This window comes from Amblyraja radiata, chromosome 3, assembly GCF_010909765.2.
Source record: "Amblyraja radiata isolate CabotCenter1 chromosome 3, sAmbRad1.1.pri, whole genome shotgun sequence".
In the NCBI taxonomy this organism is placed as follows: Eukaryota; Metazoa; Chordata; class Chondrichthyes; order Rajiformes; family Rajidae; genus Amblyraja; species Amblyraja radiata.
Window position 1 is genome coordinate 65,614,276 of NC_045958.1, and position 24,792 is coordinate 65,639,067.

The 24,792-nt window shown below is 44.2% G+C and overlaps 1 protein-coding gene across 7 annotated transcripts in view; it reads right to left on the minus strand.

Moving 5' to 3' along the window:
- The window catches only part of ttc39b (tetratricopeptide repeat domain 39B), a 150,188-nt gene that overhangs the window by 63,403 nt on the left and 61,993 nt on the right, over nucleotides 1–24,792 (minus strand). For all 7 annotated transcript variants that reach the window (XM_033017944.1, XM_033017943.1, XM_033017949.1 and 4 more), the window contains 2 exons: nucleotides 5,415–5,519; nucleotides 404–535 (listed from right to left, as the gene is read on the minus strand). In XM_033017944.1, coding sequence (XP_032873835.1) covers nucleotides 404–535; nucleotides 5,415–5,519 — 237 coding nt within the window. The remainder of the gene's footprint in view (nucleotides 1–403; nucleotides 536–5,414; nucleotides 5,520–24,792) is intronic.

The following is a 24,792-nucleotide window of genomic DNA, read 5'->3' on the forward strand; positions in this document are numbered from 1 at the left end:
CCTCTTAAATATAGCTCACATTCGTAACAAAACTATCTCCTTACCCCTGTCTTCAATCATAGTGGCTAATGGGAAGATTCCTTGAATGATATAATTATCTGCCATTACACCAAGAACATTGTGTCTGGAATGCAATGCACAAGAAAGTGATTGAAGCATTATCACTGATAGCATCTAAAAGTCTCCTGATGAGCATTTGAACCATGCAAGCAGAGAACTGTATGGGCCAAGTACAGGTAGATGGGATTAGTACAATTGGGAGCCTATAAAAAAGGTGGTACATTAACTATTGCATTGAACAACGATGGTACCCAAACTGAGGATGACTAATGTGGTCATAAAGACTGCATGCTGAATCAAATCACAAAGCATGTCATCCTGTGCAAAACAGCACAAAACTTACTTTTGACAGGTCTGCAAAGCTTCTTTCAATGTTGCAATGGCTGCAAGAATATCATGTTGCTCGAATGTCATGGCTGCCTGCATTGCATGCATGGTGCTGTAACCTAGGGCATGGTACATGCTGTCTTTGGACCTGCATTGAAAAGAACCAGTGGAATAACAATGAGGAGTGGAAAGTACATAACATTCAATGGCAACTGAATACAGGCACTATAATACATTTTTGAAAAACCTCCTTTCTGGTTTTCACTCATTTCTTAGATTTAAGTTGCACCAGGGAGATTAATTGGTTCTGTGTCACAACTATAGAAAGAGATTTAATCCAGATCAAAGCGTGTGAAACAGGATCTTGATCGATTGGCCAGGTGGGCTGAGGAATGGTTGATGGAATTTAATACGGAGAAATGTGAGGTGTTATATTTTGGGACGTCTAATATGGGCTGAACCTACATAGTGAATGGTAGGGCTCTGGGGAGTGTGGTAGAGCAGAGGGATCTCAGAGTGCAGGTGCCTGGTTCATTGAAGGTGGAGTTGCAGGTTGATAGGGTGGTCAATAAGGCGTTTGGCACATTGGCCTTCATCAGTCAGAGTATCGAGTATAGAAGTTGGGAGGTCATGTTGCAGTGGTATAAGATGTTTGCGAGGCCGCATTTAGAGTACTGTGTTCAGTTCTGGGCACTGTGTTATAGAAAAGATGTTGTCAAGCTGGAAAGGGTAGAGAAGAATTACAAGGATGTTGCCAGGGCTAGATGGTCTGAGCTTTAGGGAGAGGTTGAGTAGGTGTCTATTCCTTGGAGCGCAGGAGGATGAGAGGTGATCTTATTGAGGTGTATAAAATCATGAGAGGAATAGATCGGGTAGATGCACAGAGTCTCTTGCCCAGAGCAGGTGAATCGAGGACCAGAGGACATAGGTTTAAGGTGAAAGGGAAAAAATTTGATAGGAATCTGAGGGGTAACTTTTTCACACAAAGGGTGGTGGATGTACAGAACAAGATGCCAGAGGAGGTAGTTGAGGCTGGGACTATCCGAACATTTAAGAAACAGTTAGACAGGGACATGAATTGAATTGAATCGAATTTAATTGAATAATAATATTTATTGGCCAAGTATATATACATACAAGGAATTTGCCTTGGTGCTTTGCTTACAAGTAACAACATAATATACAGTAGACAACTAAGAATAAAATATTATAATTTAAACATGTGAAGAAGTAAATAAAATACCAGAGCAAAAGGAGGCTACAGACATTTGGTTGTTGAGTAGAGCTATGTCTGGCTGTGGTGGCTTTGACATTCCGGAGTCACCTTGCATAGGGAAGTGCTTCAAAGAGTTTGTGGCCAGGGTGAGAGAGGTCAGAGATGATCTTACCCGCTCACTTCCTGGCCCTTGCCGTGTACAGTTTGTCAATGGAGGGAAGGTTGCAGCCAACAACTTTCTTGGCTGATCGAACGATGCGCTACAGCCTCCGGATGTCATGCTTGGTGGCTGTGCCAAACCAGGCTATGATGGAAAAGATGAGGACAGACTCTATGAGGGCAGCATAAAACTAGATCAGTCCAATCAGTGCTGTGTAATCCGCATACTTGAGAAGCTTGACAGAGGAGTCTGTAGAAGTGCGTTAATTGGTGCTGAGAGGGTAAAGGAGGCGAGAGTATGCAGCCTTGCGGTGCTCCTATGCTGAGGGTCAGCGGGTCCGAGATGTGCTTTCCCGGCCTCACATGCTGCTTTCTGTCTGATCCACTGACAGAGGGGTTCAGACAGTCAAATAGGACAGATTTGGAGGGTTATGGAGAAAACGCAGGCAGGTGGGGCTGGTGTAGCTGGGACATGTTGGCCGATGTGGGCAAGTTGGGTCAAGGGGCCTGTTTCCACATTGTATCACTATGAATCTATAACAATACATTTTGAGAAACAACAAAGGTAAGAGAATACATAATAATGGGAAGATATTGCGTGGAGGAACATAAGGATTGAATCCATGTCCATAAATCCTTAAAGATATCAGAGCGGAAAAGGTGGGGAAAAAAGAGATATTTTATTTTATTTGCTGACTCGGAAATAAGAGTAGGAAAGTTAAACTAAAATCAGACAAAACAAGTTAAATCAGCTTAAGCACTGCAAACAGTTATGGAAACTATCTACGTCAAATGTGATTTTACTGTAAAATTTTAATTATAAGGAAAAACAGGAGAGCCAGAGAAGATTTCTGATGTGGTATAACTCTTTGATCTGGGACTAAAAGACATGATTATGGCAGAAGCCTTCAAGGAAATGTTTTTCACATACCAAATTCAAACATGGATCATAGAGAAGGTGGCAATGCAGCAAAATGAATCAATTATTTCAATAGTACAAAATCAAACTCTAAAATGTATGTAACGTATAAATATCAGGAACTGCCAAAGGACCTTTTTTGTGTCAACTATAAACTACCAATTCATCTTAAAAATTCTTATATATGGCCAATTTCTCTCTTCAACGATACAGACACATAAGGCATAGAACCAGGCCTTTCACTTCCATTTCCAGTTCATTCCACTTTCTCACCACGCACTGTGTGAATAATTTCCCCTTTGGCCCACCTGAAATAATTCCCCCTTCACCTTAATTCTACACCCTCTAGTTTTGGATTCCCCTGTTGCTGGGAGATCATTAAGTTGCATCCTTTCCAATTCAATGATATCCTACCTATATCTTGCCACGAGAACCATGCACAATACTCCAAGTGGTGGTCACATTACATTTTGTGCTGTTGCCACATGACATCCCAGTTCAATGCCTTGACAAATTGAGCAAGCATGTTAAACATCTACTTCGCCATCCTGTCTACCTCTTTCAGGTAACAATGTACTTGACCCCCTAGGTCTCTCTGTTCTATCGACTCTCCATGACTCTGCCAGCTATTTTACAAGTCCTACCTTGGTTTAACTTATCAAAATGGAACACTTTATGCTTGACCAAGTTAAATTTCATTTGTCAATCCTTGGCCCACTTTCCCAATTGAACTAAATCTTGTTGTAATCCAAAATAACTTTGTTCACTTTCCACTTTTCCATTGATTTTATATATGATCTGCCAACTTACTAACCATGCCAATTAAATTTTCATCAGAATCGGTATTGTATATGACAAACAACAGGGGATCAACAATTGATACCTACAGTGCCCTCCATAATGTTTGGGACAAAGACCCATCATTTATTTATTTGCCTCTGTATGCCACAATTTGAGATTTGTAATAGAAAAAAACACATGTGATTAAAATGCACATTGTCAGATTTTAATAAAGGCCATTTTTATACATTTTGGTTTCACCATGTAGAAATTACAGCAGTGTTTATACATAGTCCCCCCATTTCAGGGCACCATAATGTTTGGGACACATCAGTGTCATGTAAATGAGACTAGTCATGTTTAGTATTTTGTTGCATATCCTTTGCACGCAATGACTGCTTGAAGTCTGTGATTCATGGACATCACCAGTTGCTGGGTGTCTTCTCTGGTGGTGCTCTGCCAGGCCTGTATTGCAGCCATCTTTAGCTTATGCTTGTTTTGGGGGCTAGTCCCCTTCAGTTTTCTCTTCAGCATAAAAAAGACATGCTCAATTGGGTTCAGATCGGGTGATTGACTTGGCCACTCAAGAATTTACCATTTTTTAGCTTTGAAAAACTCCTTTGGTGCTTTAGCAGTATGTTTGGGATCATTGTCTTGCTGTAGAATGAACCGCCGGCCAATGAGTTTTGAGGCATTTGTTTGAACTTGAGCAGATAGGATGTGTCTATACACTTCTGAATTTATTATGCTACTGCCATCAGCAGTTGTATCATCAATGAAGTGAGCCAGTATCTTCAGCAGCCATACATGCCTAGACCATAACACCCCCACTACATGTTGAACATTTTTCTGCCACAGTGGGTTTGATGCCAAAGAGCGTAGCTTGACTTCTCCTGATGTAGTTGCTGCCGTAGGTTGTCGACAAGATGACGTAGGTTGTCGCCGGTTTTTCATCCACCTGTTATGACTATGACAGTCGCCGGCAGTTGCCTAAAAAATCACTGAGTGGGACAGCCCCATAAGATTTGGTTGATGTCTCTAACAGTTTTATTCTTCTTTCTCAGTCTCATAATGGCTTCTTTGACTTTCATTGGCACAACTTTGGTCCTCATGATGATAAACAGCAATAAAAGTTTCCAAAGGTGATGGAAAGACTGGAGGAAAGACTAGGTGCTGAGAGCTCTCTTATACTTGCATTAAAGAGGCAATTGAGCACACCTGAACAATTGCAAACGCCTGGGAAGCCATGTATCCCAGACATTATGGTGCCCTGAAATGTGGAGACTATGTATAAACACAGCTGTAATTTCTACATGTGAACTTTAACCACATGTGATATTTTTCTATTAAAAATCTCAAATTGTGGAATACAGAGGCAAATGAATAAATGATGGGTCTTTGTCCCAAACATTATGGAGGGCACTGTGAGACACACATTGATTACAGACCTCCACTCTGAAACACAACATGCTCCACCAGCACTCTTTACCTCCTACCGTCAAATCCATTTTGTATCCAATTGGCTAGCTCACCCTGGAACCCATGTGATCCATGTAAACAATGGATCCCTCTCATCAATCCTTTGGGTCACCTTTTCAAAACATTCAAATTTGTGAGAAATAATTTCCCTTCAAGATTCTGTTCCGTTCCAACTTCAGTTTTGCATGTCATTCACATCATAGAATTATGACGTCATACACGGTGGAAATAGGTACGACAGCCCAACTTGCCCATGTCAATCAACATGCCCCATCTACATTAGTTTCCTCTACCTGCGTTTGGTAAATCTATCATCCATGTACCTGTCCAAATGTTCTTTAAACGTTGTGATAGTACCTGCCTCAACTACCTCTTCTGACAGTTTGTTCCGTATACCTACCACCCTTTGTGTAAAAAACATGTGCACCAATATTGTGGACATCAAAAATAAAATGATTTAAATTGATTTCTTACCAAGGACGTAGTAAATCCAAGGCTTCAGAAAATTTATTATTTAAAAATAAACTCAGTGCAACATTGCAATCATCCAGGGCGCTCTTCAAATCCATCTGGGACGCCCTGACAAAATAAAGATAAATGATAAGTTCAACAGCAATGGCAGCATGTTGGAACAAATGACAATAAAGACTGAAGATTAGACAAACACTGGAGAAAACAAAATCTGAAGGCTGCTTAACATTATGATTTTCCATCAAAATCATTGCGACATTGAGGCAGAATTAGGAGACATCAAAAAGAAAGAGCACATATCTCCATCTTCCACAAGTTCTCATCAAAATTAAACACGTGCCATAAATTCACACACGCATGTACACAACACACATACACAAATGAAGAAGCCTTCATGCACTTTGAGGGAAAAAATGTCATGAATGAGAAACCTCGACTTCCCTTGGTAATATGTTTCTGAGGGCATCATTTGCTTTATAAAATGTTCCCTTCCTTCCTTCCATGCAGTCACAAGGGGAACTCCACACAGACTGCACAAAAAAAATCAGAATTGAATGTGGTCACTGGAGCTATTAGGTTCTACTAGCTTTGCTCCTGTGCTGCGCCTGTCCATTTAAAGAGCTTTGATCTTTAGAGCTGCAGTGTATGTGGTGGAAGGTGGGTTTAGGCAGGAGAGCTCTATTTCAACTGGCATAGTCACAGTGGCATCTTTCTAGATGTTAATTAATAGTCAATTAAGACAGGGCTGCCAACTCTCACGCTTTGAGCGTGAGATTCACGCCCTCAAGCAAACTCTCACGCCCTCACGCTCATCAGACATTTCTCACGCTCAGTGGTGAGAAATTTTGTGATCACGAAAATTTCAAAACTCGGATAAACTGCATGGTCCGCGGGTGTTGGAGAGCCGGGGCTGCGAGAGGGATGGAAGCAGAACCATCGGCGGGAACAGATGCGGGGAGCCGGGACTGGTGAGTTTGCGACGCTGTCGAGTATTTGCGCGGCTAGCGAGTCACTCGCTGCAGCTCTGGCCATGGAGCACTCCGGCAGTGCGAGTGTCCCGTGCCGCGGAGGCGTCGGAAGCTCCGCTGCCGCGAGAGTCTCTGTGCCGAAGGGACAGACTCTCAAAGGGAGGTGGAGAGAGAGAGAGAGAGGGGAAGGAGACAGGGAGACAGTGGGGGGAGAGAGAGAGAGGGGTGAGAGGAGAGAGAGGGGAGAGACAGAGGGGGCATGAATGGACAGAGAGAAGAGGGAGAGGGGGGAGAGAGAGGTGGGAGAGGGGGGGGAAGAGAGAGAGGGAAGAGAGAGAGGGGTGAGAGGGAAGAGAGAGGGAAGAGAGAGGGAAGAGAGAGGGAAGAGAGAGGGAAGAGAGAGGGGGTAGAGAGGGTAGGAGAGAATGGGAGAGAGAGAGGGGGAAGAGAGACGGGGAAGAGAGAGGGGGAAAGATAGAGAGATGGGGGGGGCAAAGAGAAAGAGAGAGGAGAGAGGGAGAAAGAGAGAGGGGAGAGTCGAGCCAGGGGGAGAAGTGAGGTGGGAGGGAGAATGGGGGAAGAGAGAGATGAGAGAGAGGGGGGAGGAGAAGAGAGGTGAGAGGGGAGACAGAGACGACGAGGGCGAGCAGTGTGTATAGAGAGGGAGAGAGAGAGAGGGAGGGAGAAAGAGAGAGAGAGGGAGAGAGAAGAGGGGGAGAGAGAGAAGAAAGAGGAGACAGAGAGAGAGGGGAGAGAGAGGAGAGAGGGGACGAGAGAGAGGGGGAGAGAGAGAGGGGGGAGGGAGAGAGGGGGGAGGGAGAGTGGGGCGAGGGAGAGAGGGGGGAGGGAGAGATGGAGAAGAGAGAGAGGGGGAAGAGAGAGAGGGGGGGAGAGAGAGGGGGGGGGAGAGGGGGAAGAGAGAGGGAGAGAGAGAGAGAGTTAGGGGAATGAGGGGAGAGAGTTAGGGGAAATAGAAGGGAGAGAGGGGAGAGAGAGGAGAGAGGGGACGAGAGAGAGGGGGAGAGTGAGGTGGGAGGGAGAGAGGGGGAAGAGAGAGAGCGAGAGAGGGGGGAGAAAGAGGGGAAGAGGAGAGAGAGGAGGGGGGAGAAAAAGGGGGGAGAGAGAGAGAGGGGAGAGAGAGGTGGAGAGAGAGATGAGAGAGAGAGAAGGGGGGAGAGGGTGAGGGGGATTGAGTGAGGGGGATTCAGAGGCAGGGCTGCCAACTCCCATGCATTGAGCGTGAGAATCACGCATTTCACCAAATTCTCACGCTGATCACAAATTTCTCTCGCTCTGTTGTGAGAAATTCTGTGATCAACGAAAATTTCAAAACTCATATCAACTGCATGGGCCGCGGGTGTTGGAAGCAGAAGCAGCGACGGGGACAGATGCGGACGGGGAGCGGGGCTGGCGAGTGTTTGCCGGGCTGGCGAGTCGCTCACTGCAGCTCCGGCCATGGAGCAGCCTCAGTACAAGAGTCCCGGGCCGTCGGAGGCGTCGAAGCGTTGCGCCGCTGCCGTGAGAGTCTCTGTGCCGAATTCGCCCAGGTGACCGGCATGGATCAGGCTGCGGCTCGGTGCATCCTGGAGGACAACCAGTGGCTGCTGGAAGTAAGTACCAAGCACTGGGTAGATACGGTGGAAGATAGTGGACTTCAAATGGGGGTGGTTGGTGAAAGCATCCTGCTTGCCTGCTAGATTTTCACTTACTGTAACTGCAGGAAAAATGTTCCCGATGTTGGGGGCGTTCAGAACCATGGGTCACAGCTTAAGAATAAAGGGGGGGCCAGTTAGGACTGAGATGAGAACAAACTTTCTTCACGCAGAGAGTTGTGAATCTGTGGAATTCTCTGCCACAGAAGGCAGTGCAGGCCAATTCACTTGATGTTTTCAAGAGAGAGTTACATTTAGTTCTTGGGGCTAACGACATCAAGGGATATGGGGAAAAAACAGGAAAGAGGTACTGATTTTAGATGAATAGCCATTATCATATTGAATGGCAGTGCTGGCTCGAAGGGCCGATGGCCTATTCCTGCACCTATTTTCTATGTTTCTATGCTTGAGTATATGGCAATAAAACTCGATCACTTGATTTTGAAGCATTCATGCATGGTGGAGGTATAATGTAGTCATAGAGTGATACAATGTGAAAACAGGCCCTCCGGTGCAACTTGCCCACACCCGCCAACATGTCCCAGCTACGCCACCTGCTTTTGGTCCATACCTCCAAACCTGTCCTATCCATGTATCAGTCTAACTTTTTCTTAAATGTTGGGATGGTCCCTGCCTCAACTACCTCCTCTGGCAGCTTGTTCCATACACCCATCACCCTTTGTGTGGATAAAGTTACCCCTTAAAAAGTTACCTCTTATAAATACTTCATACAAAAAACATTGAAATCATACTTCTACAGTGCACTAAAACATGATTTTAATACATCAAATTTCAAAAGGTTCTTACCCTGGGAGGGGGGACACACCCTTCTTCCACACCCTCTCCCCACTCGGTTGCTCCACTCCCTCACCGGGTACCCGCAAGGCCAGTTATCAGTGATCACACAGCCTCCCCCCTTTCAAAAACGCTCCAATCCAATTAAAAGCATATATATTGCATTCAAGTGTAAGTTAAAAGACTCGCTACAGTATGCACCATATTGCACAATTTCAAGCTGAAAAATGCAAATGTTCCGTACCAATGGGAGAGGGACACCCTCCTTCCCCTGAATGTCCTAAGGGATTCTAAGGAAAGTAGACAAATCTCCCAGGCATGATCAGAAAAATCAAGGACGCTGCGGGAAATGAGAGAATAAATTACAGGCACCCTGGCTGAAATATACATATCATCATTAGATATGGGTGAGTTGCCAGAAGACTGGAGGATGGCAAAAATGATGTGCCTTTATTTGAGATGGGTTGCAAAGCAAAGCCTGGGATCAATAGACCAGTGAGCCTAACGTCTGTGGTAGGCAAGTTACTGGAGAATATTCTGAGTGATACGATAGACTGTATATGCATTTGTAAAGACAGGGACGGATTAGGATTAGTCAGCAGGGTTACCGCGTGGGAGATCGAACGTGTCTCACAAATTTAATTGAGTTTTTGAAGATGTAACCAAAAAAGGTTGATGAGGGCAGAGCAGTAGACTTTGTCTATATGGATTGCAGCATGGCATTTGACAATGTTCTGCATGGTAGGCTACTCAGGAAGGTTAGATCGCATGTGATCCAGAAAGAGCTAGCCAATTGGATAGAAAATTGGCTTCATGGAAAACAGCAAAAGGTGATGGTGGAAGGTTGATTTTCGAACTGGAAGCCCGTGACTAGTGTGCCTCAAGGATCAGTGCTGAGCATATTGTTGTTTGTCGTTTATATCGATGAGAATGTACAAAGCAGGATTAGTAAGTTTTCAGTTGACACTAAAGTGGGTGCTATTGTAGATAGCAAAGATGGTTATCAAAGATTACAGCAGGATTTTGACCAGTTGGTCAAGTGGGCAGAGGAATGGTTAATGGGGTTTCATGCAGGTAAATATGAGGTGTAGCATTTTGGTAAGTCTATCCAGGGCAGGGCCTTCACAGTGAATGGCAGGGCAATGGTGAGTGTTACATTACGGAAGGTCAGAGTGCAGGTACATAGTTCCATGAAAGTGGCATCACAGGTAGATAAGGTGGTCAAGAAAACCTTCGGCATGTTGGTCTTCTTCCGTCAGGTAACATCGGCGAGACCAAGCATTGACTTGACGATTGTCCTCGGCCTACGGGATTTCCTGGTTGCCAAACATTTTAACTCCCCTTCCCATATTGAGCTTTCTGGCCCAGGCCTCCTCCACTGTCAGAGTGAGGCCACATGCAAATTAGATGAACAGCACCTCATATTTCGCTTTGGCAGCTTATAACTAGTAGCATGAACATTGAGAATGACTCCTGCATTCTCTTCCTTCCCTTCTCTCCCACCCCAGTCATCCTACCAGTTCCACTGGTCATATCCTTGTTCCCTCCTGTTATCACACCTTCGCAAGCCAACTATCGGCTCCACCCTTCCTGAGGTCATCTGTTGCCGGCCTTGATTTGATCTGGCCTTTGCTCCCTCCAGTTCCCCCCACCCCCTCCCCCACCCACCAATTCTACTTTCAGTTTGAAGTCATGACCCAAAATGTTTTTTTTCGTTTTCTCCATAGATGCTGCCTGACCGCTGAAATACTCCAGCATTTTGTGTCTATCTATTGAGCATAGAAGGTGGGATGTTATGTTACATCTGTACAAGGCACAGTTGAAGTATTATGTTCAGTTTTGGTCACCCTCCTGGAAGAAAGATGTTGTTAAGCTGGAAAGGGTACAGAGAAGATTTAAGCGGATGTTTACTTTAGTTTAGTTTAATGTCACGTGTCCCGAGGTATAATGAAAAGATTTTTGTGCATGCAATCAGTCAGCGGATGTAGCAGCAACTAAGGGCCTGAGCTATATGGAGAATTTGGGCAGGCTAGCATGGTATTCTTTAAAGTGTAGTAGAATGAGAGGGGATCTTATAGAGGCATATAAGATCATGAGGGGAATAGATAGGGTAGATGAACAGAGCTTTTCACCCAGAGTAAGGGAATCAAGAACCAGAGGACATAGATTTGTCTCATGGGAAAGATTTAACAGGAATTTGAGGGGTAACATTTTCACACATATTGAAAATGTGTGGGTATATTGAATGAGCTGCCAGAGGAGGTAGTTGAGGCAGAAACTGTAAAAATATTTAAAAGACCAATATTTGGGCAGGTACATGGGTCGGAAAGGTTCAGAGGGATATAGGTCAATCGCGGACAGGTGGGACTAGTGGAGATGGCACATCTTGATTGGCATGGGCAAGAGGAGTTGGAGGGCCTTTCTCCATGCTCTATGAGTCTATCACTCCATGACTCCATCCAAGATTCCCTACTCCCACCTGCCTCCCCTTCACTCTCACGTTAGTTTGCAAGGCCATTTCAGAAGGCAATTAATTAATAAACCAATAGATCTGGATCATATGTTGGCCTGATTAGGTTGGGGTGGCAGATTTCCTTTCCTGAGGATTTTATTTTTTAAGAAATGACCTTTCAATCTCCACCTTCTCATTTCTTACCATATACAAGACAATGTTCATAACTAAACCTATCAAATGATCTGAAATTCTCAGCGACGGATGTCACAAATACTCTGGAAATATTCACTTTTTAGATGTACAATCATATAGCAACATTACCAGAATTTTTAAACTTTCACACATGTATTTTTAAAGATCCAACAAGAAATGAGACGTGTCATATGATCCCACAATTAATTACTGCAAATGCAAAACTAGTAATATGATTAGCTGGGTTATTTGTGGAGTCAGTGAAGGAAGATGCAAAAAAAAGAATTTAAAACACAAATCCTTTGTCACATCACCCACCATCAGAAAAGGTAACCTAGATTTTAAACAGAGAGACACAAGCACAGAACAAATGTGGGAAAGAACCCATCTACATTTCTGTTACTTCCAGGCTTTATTCTTGATTCATTTCAGAGCCTTACTTTGAAATATGAAAGTACCTAACCAAATCATTGATATGCAGATTATTTCATAAATTGTTTCTGCTGAAGTGAACAAATGCATTTGGTGCTCACAAAAGATCTCCTCGACAATGAAGCAGCCAAACATAGATTGGGAGCCTGCACCTTCAATCTGCAGGAGTGACCTTGGAATTCTTCTTGGCTGCAACAATAATTTTCCATCCAACTCCCACTCTAACCTATATATGTGGTCTCCTGCACTGTTATAGTAAGACTCAATGTAGGCTGCGGAAGCAGTATCTCATCTTCCATTTCAATACTTTGCTGCCTTCTGAACTCAATATCATATTCAATGACCTACAAATTCAGTGACTCATTTCCTCTATCAAATCAGACCCATCAAATGTAAATTGTGCTGTAAGTCACCCATCTATATTATTAGCTTGTGTAGGAAGGAACTGCAGATGCTAATTTAAATCAGTCTAAGAAGGGTTTCTGGATCACTCATCCTTTCCTAAACAAACCACTCCCTCCCCAGGTACTTTCCCCTGCAACCAAAAGAGATACAACACCTGTCCTTATATCTCCTCGCTCAACTCCATCCACGGACCTCACCAGTTCTTTCTGGTGAGACTGAGGTTAGCTTGCTCCTCCTCCATCCTCCTCCGCTGTCAGAGTAAGGTCACATGCAAATTGGAGGAACAGAACCTCATGTTTCGCTTGGGCAGCTTACAAACCAGCAGTATGTATTGATTTCTCTCATTTCAAGTAACCCTTGCTTTCCCTCTCTCTCCCCCTCCCTAGTCATCCTGCTAGTTTAACTGTTCATATCCATATATCCCATTACAGCATGGTACGGCAGCTGCACCATGGCAGACAGGGAGAGGCTTCAGAGGGTAACTAGGACAGCACAGAAGATCATTGGTTGCCCTCTCCCCTCCCTGATGGATATTTATACATCCCGTTGCCTTAGCAGGGCAAAGAATATCATCAAGGACAGCTCCCATCCTGCGTTTCGACCTGCTGCCCTCTGGAAGGCGCTATAGGTGCATCAAAACTAGGACAAATAGACTCAGGAACAGTTGTTTTCCGAAAGTCATAACTACTCTTAACTCACACATGCACTGACTTCACGGCCCAACACCCGGACTTCCATCTACTCCATCCACGTACTGAAATTTGGAACTGTAATATGTATTGTAATTGTAATTTTTAATATTTTTAAAATAATTTTTAATATTTTAATATAACTTTAAAAATCTGCCTAAGAATACTACCTATTCATCCTTCACCATTTTGCCTTTATAGATATGTATATAGCGCCGCAGAATTGTGCACCTATCCCCCCCCCCCCTTGTTTTGTTTTCTGTTTCTTGTTTTTTGTACTAAATTATATGTATGCACTGAGTACGAGATGCTTTTAATCTCATTGTATATGTATAGTGACAATAAATGGCATATATATATCTATCTATCTATCCCTTCATTATCAGCTCTTCCACAGCCAACAATGGACCAGTGTGGGCTCCACCTTTCCTTGATCATCGGCACCGGCTGTGATTTCCTCTGCCGTTTTCGTACCTCTAGTTTTCCTCTCACCCGACTCTAAGTTGAAGAAAGGCCTCGACCCGAAACATCACCTATTCCTTTTCTCCAGAGATGCTATCTGACCCACTGAGTTACTCCAGTATTGTGTCTAACTTCTACAAGAGATATACAATCTGGAAACTTGCCTTTTCACCCAAATCTTCCATACTGCCCGAGATACCCCATCCAAGCTAGTCCTGTAACCCTCTAAATTTTTCATATCCATGTACTTGTCCAAATCGTGTTATTGTACCTGCCTCAACTACTTCATCTGGAAGCTTGTTCCATGCACCATGTTCTGAGCGAAATAGTTACCCTTAGGTTCCTATTAAATCTATCCCCTCTAGTTCGTTCTTGATACCCTTACCCTGGGAAAAAGACTTTCTGTATTCTCTTTATCTATTCTCCTCATAATTATATATAATTATTGTTTAATTATATACCATTATATTATTTGTCCTGCAATCTCCTGGCATATTTGCTCTTCCAATTTCCGTTGACTATTTGGGGGCTTGTACACTCCCAACAAGGTGATCATCCCTTTCTTATTTCTCAGCTCCACCCATATAGCCTCACTGGACAAAGCATAAGTAGTGTCATCTCCAACCACTGCCGTGACATCCTCCTTAATCAATACAGCAACATAACCTCCTCTTTTACCCCCCCACCTCTATCTCCCCTGAAACATCTGCAATTCAAACCAACATTCCTTCTTCACTCCCTGCCTTTCTTCTGCCTATTCTGCCCACTAAACTTTCTTTCATCACCATCCATAACAACTTTGAACCTCTCATCTGCCTCTCACCTACCCCGCCAATCTAGTTTAAACCCACGCATGTAGCACTAGCGAACTTGTCTGTCAGGATATTGGCTTCCCTCCAGTTAAGATGTAACCCATCCCTCTTGTTTAGGTCACCTCTGCCCGCGAAGAGATCCCACCGGTCTGGAAATTTGAATCCCTGCCCCCTGCACCTACTCGTCAATCATACATTTATCTCCTCTGTCTTCCTGTTCCTACCCTCACTAGCATATGGCACTGGAAGCAATCTAAAGTTCACTATCATGGATGTCCTGCTTTTTACCCTTTAACACAACACCCTATATTCATATTGCAATACCTCATTCATTTTCCCATCTATGTCATTTATGCCAACATGTACAACGACTTCCAGCTGGTCACCCTCTCCATTGAGGATGTAATGCAGCCACATCGAGACGTCCTGCACCCTGGCACCAGGGTGGCAGCGCACCATTCTGGAGTCTTGACTGCTACCACAGAATCTCCTGCCTGCACCGATAACTAAAGAGTCACCTACCACTCTGGCTTTCCCTGCTGAGCATCAGTGCCAGGCTCGGTGCCACAGCCCTGCCTGGCACTGCCGCTCAACCATGATATGTTATCCCACTAGGTTTGCTTTTCCGTAAATCTAATTGCCCAACTGTTTTTACAGAAAAAAATCTACATATTTAACGAGATTAAAAATATTCAGCATTTCTATGGATGCAAACCACAATTTGAACATTGGTTCTAGCCCTGCATATATTCTCACGCCGATAGTCACAGATTGTCCTGCAATTAGTTGAAGAATTAAGAAGGAGAAAAATGCTGAAAAGATTACTACATCTGAAAGCAATGTTTCTCCATTAAGTCTATTAATTGTAACACATTAATTGTATGGTAAATTCATTTCACTGCACCTTATGGTGCATGTGACAAATCAATTTGAACCTTTGAATATGCGTAATTCTTTCCAAGCCAAGGAAATATGCAAACATGGCAATTATATTAAATTAATAAAAATTGTAAACACACAATCAGCTGCAATATTCCTTTTCCAAACCCCTTATACAATCATCTTGTGCACGCAAACTCACAATTACTATTAAGCATTTCACATCATGTATTGTGTAAGAAAGAACTGCAGATGCTGGTTTAAACCCATTCCTTCTCTCCAGAGATGCTTCCTGTCTTGCTGAGTCACTCCAGCTTTTTGTGTCTATCTTCACATCATGTATTACTGTTTTGTTAAAATATGTTCTTGGTGGTGAAAAATTACCCATTTTCTGCCTTTTGTTCACTGTGACATCAACCGTTACAAAAGTTATTTCATTCTGACCTCAACAACAGTGCAGCAGCATCTCTTCTATACCCCCCCCCCCCCCCAGCCAAATATCATACATAGCACAGGTTGTATAATTGTATAATACACTAGAGATCACAAGATAATTACTGAATCTAACCCACTGAAAAATAAAGCTGATTATGCTGGAAATATCACAAACAAACCTGTTCTTTAGAAATTAGATCAAAATACCAGTTACCTACATTATTTATCTGTTAATCTTTTCTTCATGCGAGATTAATAAACTGTCGTATTTTACAAGCCGTCCTGGCAGATAAAGCAGCAGACAGGGTTTTCCCAGAACTGCAGCTTTGTAGCTTGGCCAGTGCTATCTCAGTGTACAGCTACAGTGCAGTTTATTGGAAAAACATCAGAACTAAATGCAAGCAAATCTCTGGAGGCTTCTTGAAAATGGCAGAATCCTAATGCTGAGTATGTGGACAAGAGATGCTACAACAGACCGCGGCAACACTATGAATGGAATATATTCAAGCTTCATTCTTTTTTCCAAAGGAAGCATTTTGCACTGATATTTATCAAATACGTCTAAAGCAATGCAGTTGATTTATTATTGCACACAAAATGACTTCCGATTATTTTTAAATTTTTTACGGCACTCGCCATATACTTTGCTGATAATTAATCTGCTTTCAAAATGAATATTGTTGATAAAATTTCAAAGAATCATCTTATATCCATATTCAATGCCATTCCTTCTTAAAAGTACCCTCCCACATCAGACATTGTATTGGAAATTCTGTTTAATAATCAATGATGTGAAATTCTGCTAGTTTTCTTCTGTCTAGTCCACCTACATAATTCCATAATTTTACCCCATTATTTATCATTCATAACCTCTTTAAAAAGGAATTGACACCAGGTATAAATAATATACTAAATGGGGCTTAAAACATGGGAATTGCTAACTTTCAGGCAAAAGAGTGGCAACTTTTAAGTGATAAGATAGTGTGGTAAGGAAGACATATGGTATGCTTGCCTTCATCAGTTGTGGCATCAAATATAAGAGTTATGAAGTCATATGAAAGGTTTTTAAAACTGGTTAGGCTGCATTTGAAATAATATTGTGTAGGTCTATTCGTCCCCATTACAGAATACAGAAGATTTCTGGATACAGGATACAGAAGATTTGGAAATGATGGCGAAGAGGTTTACCAGAATGCTGCATGGATTAGAGGACACTGCGACAAAGAGAGGTTGGGCAAACTTGGATTGCTTTCCACAGAGCATCGGAGGTTGTAGAGGGACCCAAGAGAAGTATATAAAATTATGAGGCATAGGTAGGGTATTCAGAATATTTTTACTTCAGAGTGGAAGTATTAAAGACCAAAGGACATCGCTTTGAAGTCAGAGCAGGAGAGTTTAAAGGAGACACGCAAGTTTTTTTAATGTGATAAGTGCCCTAAATGGCCCATGGATGTAGCGGTGGAAGCAGATATGAAAGGAGCCTTTTTGAAAGGTTTTTTGAACATGCGAGGAATGAAGAGAAATGGATCACATGTGGGCCAAGATTAGTTAAGCTTGTTATCATATTCGGCACAGATACGGTGGGCCAAGAAGAAAATTCCAGTGTTCAAGAAGGAACTGCAGATGCTGGAAGATCAAAGGTACACAAAATTGCTGGAGAAACTCAGCGGGTGCAGCAGCATCTATGGAGCGAAGGAATTCGCTCCATAGATGCTGCTGCACCCGCTGAGTTTCTCCAGCAATTTTGTGTACCTAAGAAAATTCCAGTGTTGTACTGTTTAGTTTTGAGATACAGCATGGAAACAGGCCCTTTTGGCCCACCGAGTCTGTGCCGTCCAGCAATCTCCGTACATTAACACTATTCTACAGGCACTAGGGACAATTTACAATTACACCAAGCCAATTAGTCATCAAACCTGTACATCTTGGAGTGGGTGGAAACTGGAACACCCGGAGAAAACCCACACAGGTCACGGGGAGAACGTGCAAACTCTGTACAGACATCACCCGTGTCAGGATTGAACCTGGGTCTCTGATGCTGTATGGCAGCAACTCTACCGCTGTGCCACCATGCCACCGCTCGAAAAGAAAGATCCCATTTACATAGACATTTTACTAATATTCCAAACATTATAACATGCTTGCTTTTCCAAAGCATTCTGATGGATTTAAAGAGCTTTTGTGAAACACTGAGTTTAGGAAAGAAGAATATAAATGAAAATACATTTAATTTTGCATGAAACAATTGACCAATGAAAACAAGGGCAGCACCATGGCTTGCAGCACCGGAGACCCGGGTTCGATCCTGACTAGGGGTGCTGTCTGTATAGAGTTTGTATGTTCTCCCCGTGACCGCGTGGGGTTTCTCCGAGATCTTCGGTTTCCTCCCACACTCCAAAGACATACAGGTATGTAGGTTAATTGGCTTGGTGTATGTGTAAATTGTCCCTAGAGTGTGTCGGGTAGTGTTAATGTGCGGGGATCACTGGTCAGTGCGGACACGGTGGACCGAAAGGCTTGTTTCCACGCTGTATCTCTAAAACAACTATAAACACTGCCTGTACCTTGGAAGGACGGGGATGCTCAGCCATGGAGATAGCCAAGCTGAGATCAATCAATTTTTGTTCAGTAAGAGGATCGGAAATATGGAGCCAAGAAAGAGGCACAGGATGTCATAATATTATTAGAGTCAGAAAGGGTCATACAGCATACTTCTGCTTCTTTGTCTTATGTGGGCTTCCCAATATTTAAACAGATAAGCAGAAATATGTGAAAGGGAACAGACATAATTGAAAGTTCTGCTCGCCATAGTAGAGGATAAACCATGATTATGGAAAAGGAAGAGATCTCACAGATGTGGAAGGTTTCGAAGAACAAATATTGGGAAACTGGGAGAACAAAATGGAATCACCTGAGGAAACAAGGCACGAGGAGATGTTGTCAAGACGGCAGTGGGAGTCTATGGATTTGTACACAATATTGGGCACCAACCTATCCCTGAGCGTTAATGCTCTTAAGGTTCACGCCATTAATTACATGTTTGCCCCTTACTTTTGACCTCCCAAAGTGCACCACTTCACACTATCTCGGATTATCTGCCATTGCTCAACCCTGGATGGGGAGGGATGGAGAGAGAACTAAGATGGGTTTACAACCCAGAGGTGTGAATATTGACCTCTCTAACTTCAAGTAACCCTTGCTTTCCCTCTCTCTCCATCCCTCCCCATCCTAGTTCTCCGACTACTTTTACTGTCCTCCTGATTAAATTTTACTGATTGCATGCCTCGTTGTCACCTTCCCCTCCGCTAATAATGATCCATTCTACATTTTCCTTGATCATCGTCCCTGTTGATCTCTCGTTTTCACACCTTACCCTTCCATATCTCTGACTCCCTCTCCCCCGACTCTCAGTCTGAAGAAGGGTCTCAACTCAAAACATCACCCATTCCTTCTCTCCAGAGATGCTTCCTGTCCTGCTGAGTTACTCCAGCATTTTGTGTCTATTACCAGAATACTGCCTGGATTAGAGGGCATTAGGAGAGATTGGACAATGTGGATTTTTTTTCTGGAACATTGAAAGCTGACAGTAGACCTGATATACCACCGGGTGGCGCCGTCAGCAATGGCAGCTTCGCCAACGGTCTGTCTGTCTTTTTGTCTTTTTTGTTGCCTTTAGTGTGCTTTAAAATGTATGCGTTAATGTTCTCTGGTCTGTTTTGTGTGGGGGGCGGGGGAAACTTTATTTCAATCTCTTACGTTGCCGGAGATGCGATTGTTTTCCGGATCGTATCTCCAGTCTCTCTGTGGCCTAACATCATGTAGTTGGCGGCCTTGCTCGAGACTGACTTTGAGCCCCACCGCGGGTCCGTAGACTTACCATCGGAGCCTGTGATTCCTTGCCTGGGATCGACGCTCATAGATTATTTATGCAACAGGTTTATTTCTTATCAATAATTGATAATTAAAAAGTAACTGATAGCAAAGAACATTGACCAGAAAACCAGCAATCACGCACTACTACTGAAAAACAGCCAGTCACAGATTTGGTTTAGTTAAGTTTGTTACTGTCACGTGTACTAAGGAACAGTGAAAAGCTTTTTGTTGAGTGCTATCCAGTCAAAGACAAGCCTATACATGATTACAATTAAGCCGTCACTGTGTACAGATACAAGATGAAATGATACAACATTTAGTGCAAGATAAAGATTGCTCACAGGTCTACAATGAAGCAGATGTGAGGTAAGGGCAGCACTCCAGCTGGTGAGGAGATGGTTCAGTTACTTGATAAAGGCTGGGAAGAAACTGTGCCTGAATCTGGAGGTCTGAGTTTTCAAATTTCTGTCCCTCTTGCCTTGTGGGAGAGGGGAGTAAAGTGGCGATACAGTGGCACAGCCATAGTTTCTGCCTTATGGTGCCAGAGACTCATGTTCAATCCTGACCACGGGTGGTGTCTGTACAGAGTTAGTACATTCTCCCTGTGACCTCATGGGTTTTCCCCAGGTGCTTTGTTTTCCTCCCACAACCCAGACATACAGGTTTATAGTTGGTTTTGGTAAAATTGTAAAAGGTTCCTAGTGTACAGAATAGTGTCGGTGAGCCGTAGGGCCTTTTCCACACTGTATCTCTAAAGTCTAAAGGGAATGACTGGGGTGAGACTGGTCCTTCCTTATGCTGGTGGCCTTGCTGAGGCAACATGAAGTATAGATGGAGTCCATGGAAGGAGGTTGGTTTGCATGATGGTCTGGGCTACGTCCACAGCTCTCTGCAATTTCTAATCTCTTATTTTGGTCTCTGCATCATTTTTTTAAATATCAACTACAAATTGTGCATTTTGCATCTGGTTCATGTGAATTATTGAATGTGACCAGTTCCTCAGCCAACTTTACAACATGGGTTCCTTTGAACTTGCACATGACAGCACTAAATGTTCAGAAAATTGAAAAATCTCACCACTGTGACAAACTGTTTTCTGAAGCTTTATAATCACTGACTGCAAATGCCTGGCCAATTGGGGGGCGTGGAGGGTGAAAGGGTGGAAAAAGAGATAGAATCCTCCATAGTGCACGAGTGTCAGGGTAACTAATCTTGAATGAATGAATGAATGAATGAATGAATGAATGAATGAATGAATTGTTCTATTGTAATACGGTATAACCCATGTGACTAAGAGTTTCAGAAATTGAGAATTTATTTATTTGAAAATCTGACTCCTCATCCCAACACCCAAAGGCTAGAATCAAATACACAGGACAAAATGTTAAGAAGTCCCTTGTGCCAATAGGTGGGGAGCATTTCACGACATTCGTTGATTGTTGAGAGTGGTAGACGCTCAACATCGGTGGGGGGGGGGGGGGGGGATACTTATATCTTGGCCTGGGTAACCTTCAGGACAGTTGGGCACAGGACACATCATCAGTAGTGTACCCTTGTATCACTGGGTGTTTCGGCCTTTTAACACTATACACCCTCCACAAGGGCGGCCCGCTGCAGGATGATCAGCCCTCAGCGCGTGTCCCGTGTCAAACCGTCCCAAAGATTCACCCTGACGTACTTGGGGCCCAGCATGGGTCTTTCCGCTTGAGCAAATCCACCGGCTGCTTCTTTCAGCCGCCTCTGAGAGTGATCTTATGGTCTTCCGCAGAGCCTGACCGTGGATTCCAAGCTCCTTCAGCAGTCTGATGGTAGATGACGCAACAAATCCTCTGCATCCCACTTCAACTGGATAGACTTTGGTGTTCCAGCCACGCTGCGTTGCCTCTGCTGCAAGCTCTGCGTAGCGCAGCTTCTTACGCTCATAGGCCTCCTCAACAGAGTTCTCCCATGGAACTGTGAGCTCTATGATGTAAGCAGTCTTCTGTGAAGGGGACCAGAACACCAAGTCGGGCCTGAGGTTGGTGGAAGCAATTTCAGGTGGAAAAATTAGTTGTCGGCCGATGTCCGCCAGCATCCTCCAGTCACGGGCCCTGTATAGGTTTCCTTCTTCTGATCTGGTGGAAGGATGTTTAGATGTTTTCTGTCCTTCTCGGACAAAGGTTGTTGCCCTTTTGGGGGGGGGGGGGGGTTGCTTGCTCTCGGAGGCAAGGAGTTGGTCGCACACCGCCTGTTCTCAAGGGCTGATGCCAGGCTTTTTAGTACCTGATTATGCCGCCACGTGCATCTCCCTTGCGTGAGGCTGGTCTTGCAGCCTACCATGATGTGTTTGAGGGTCGCTGGAGTTGGGCAGAGGGCACAGGTTGGATCCTCGCCGTACCACTGATGGAGGTTCTTTGGTGATGGAAGCACGTCATAAGTCGCTCTGATGATGAAGCTGATCTTGCTTGCTTCCATTTCCCATAGTTCTTTCCAGCTGATCTTCCTCCGCTCCGCACCTTCCCACTGCATCCATTGCCCCTGTTTGGCAAGAGAGACCGCCTTTGCACTTCTTGCGGCCTCCTCTTGTCGCCGCACCTCCTCGACCACCAATGTCCTCCGCTCTGATGTTGTGGCCTTTCGCCAAGTTGGTTTACTTGTCGTAAGGCCAAAGCCTCCTCTTCCCTGCTGGACTTGCCCCACGATGTCTTTGTGCCTCAGGGCTGATGAAGCTTGTTGTACTGCATCAGATGGTGTCCACTTCCGGCCAGTTACTAGGGGCGGCGCAACAACACTGATGGTCTTGTCTCTAGAGTCCCTCAGTGTCATCTGGAGTCTTACTTTAGAACACTTGTATTCCTCTGTTAGACTAGTGAGAGGTAGTTCCAGGACCCCTTTGCCATATAGGCCGATGTTAGTTAGACATCGTGGGACCCCGAGCCATTTCTTCGCGTATGAAGTTATGGTTCGCTCCATCTTCTCCACAGTTGTTATTGGGGCTTCATAAACAGTCAGTGGCCACATTGTCCGAGGAAGGAGTCCAAACTGTAGGCACCAGAGCTTCAGTTTCCCAGGCAGTAGGGTCTGATTGATGTTCTCCAGGCCGTTGACAATTTCTTGCCTTAGTTGTTGCATCTGCTCTTTGTCCTTAAGACTTGCGTTGTACCATCTGCCCAGGCTTTTAACTGGCTGCTCAGACACTGTTGGTATTGGGTCGTCACCGATGCAGAACCTTGTGTCTCTAAGCACCCCCTTGACTATGGAGATGCTTCGAGATTTACTTGGTTTGATTTTCATTCGGGCCCACTTGATGTTCTCCTGCAGCTTTCCAAGTAGCCGCTTGGTGCATGCTGCAGTAGTGGTTAGTGTTGTCATGTCGTCCATGTATGCCCTGATGGGTGGCAGACGGAGCCCAGCCCTGGTTCGTTCACCACCCACCACCCATTTTGAGGCCCTGATGATGACTTCCATGGCCATTGTAAAGGCCAAGGGTGAGACTGTGCAGCCTGCCATGATGCCTACTTCCAAGCGCTGCCATGTTGTACTGAAGTCAGCTGTTGTGAAGCACAGCTGCAGGTCTTGGAAATAGCTCTTGACCAGTGTGGTGATGAGCTCTGGTACATGGAAAAAGGCAAAAGATTCCCAAAGGAGTTCATGGGGTACTGAACCAAATGCATTGGCCAGATCGAGGAAGATCACATGTAGGTCTCTCTTCTCCTTCTTAGCTGCTTGGATCTGGTGCCAGATCATGCTTGTATGCTCCAAGCAGCCCCAAAATCCTGGAATTCCTGCTTTCTGTACAGATGTATCAATGTACTTGTTTGTTACCAGATAGGTGGACAGCCTTTGTGATACAATGCTGAAAAAGATTTTTCCCTCAACGTTGAGGAGACATATTGGCCGGAATTGGTTGATGTCTGACGCATCCTTTTCTTTAGGTATTAGCACGCCGCCGGCCCTTCGCCACGCCTTAGGTATTGTTTGCTTCTTCCACACCACCCTCATGAGCTTCCATAGAAAGTGTAACACATCCGGTGCGTTCTTGTAGAGCTTGTATGGTACTCCGTTTGGCCCCGGAGCTGATGCTGCTCTAGCTCGCCGGACAGTGTTCTCTACCTCTTTCCATCTCGGAGGGCTGGTGTCCAGGTTGAATTCAGGTGGTTGAATAGGCGGGATGTCATGTGGGATGACTAACTGCTCATGCCTTTTCGTGTCTTGGTGGGCCTTTTCCAGTAAAAGTAAACTTCAGTGCAGTACGGAGGTAGTGCTGCATTAATCAGAGGTACTTTCCCATGGGTGAAAGCTCAAGTGGTCACAAAAGATCTCATGCTCTAATTATAAGAAATGCAGGGGAGTGTATGCTTGCTTTTGTCTGAAAATATTGACCCTTCAACCAATGCTATCAATAATTGAGGATATTGTTTCATTGTTTATGATGAATATTGGTCAAAAATTGGTTGCTGCATTTCCTACAATATTAGTTACAGTATATTTGCAAAATATTTCATTATTAGTAATTCACTTTGGGATACCCCGAATTTGCCACGGGTACAATAACGGTGAAGTCTTCCTTCTTTTAGCTCCAAACACATTATCATCCAAATCCTCAACCGTGGTTAGTGACACATGAAAAGGAAGGTAAACTTGAGTATAGAAATTGGGAGATCATGTTGCAGTTATATAACACGTTGGTGAGGCCGCATTTCGAATATTGTGTTCACCTCTGGCATCATGTTACAGGAAAGATCTTGTCAAGCTAGAAATGGTGCAGAGTGGATTTACGAGGACGTTGCCAAATCTTGAGGGCCCAAGCTATAGGGAGAGGTTGAACAGGCTAGAGTGATCTTATAGAGGTGCACAAAATCATGAGATGAATAGATCAACTAGACGCACAGTCTCTTGCTCAGTAGGAGAATCGAGAACCAGAGGACATAGGTTTAAGGTGAGGAGGGAAAGATTGAATTGGGCGGCACAGTGGCGGAGCGGTAGAGTTGCGGCCTTATAGCGCTAGAGCCCCGGGTTCGATCATGATTACAGGCTCTTGAATTTACGGGTTTGTACGTTCTCCCCATGACACGCGTGGGTTTTCTCCGAGATCTTCAGTTTCCTCCCACGCTCCAAAGACGAACAGGTTTGTAGGTTAATTGGCTTTGTATAAATGTAAATTGTCCTTAGTGTGTGTAGATAGTGTTAATGTGCGGGGATTGCTGGTCGGTACAGACTCAGTGGGCCGAAGGGCCTGTTTCCGTGCTTTATCTCTTAACTAAACTAGACCCAAGGGGCAATGTTTTCACACATAGGATGGTGGGTGTATGGAACGAGCTGCCGGCTGAGGTAGTTGAGCCAGATACTATCT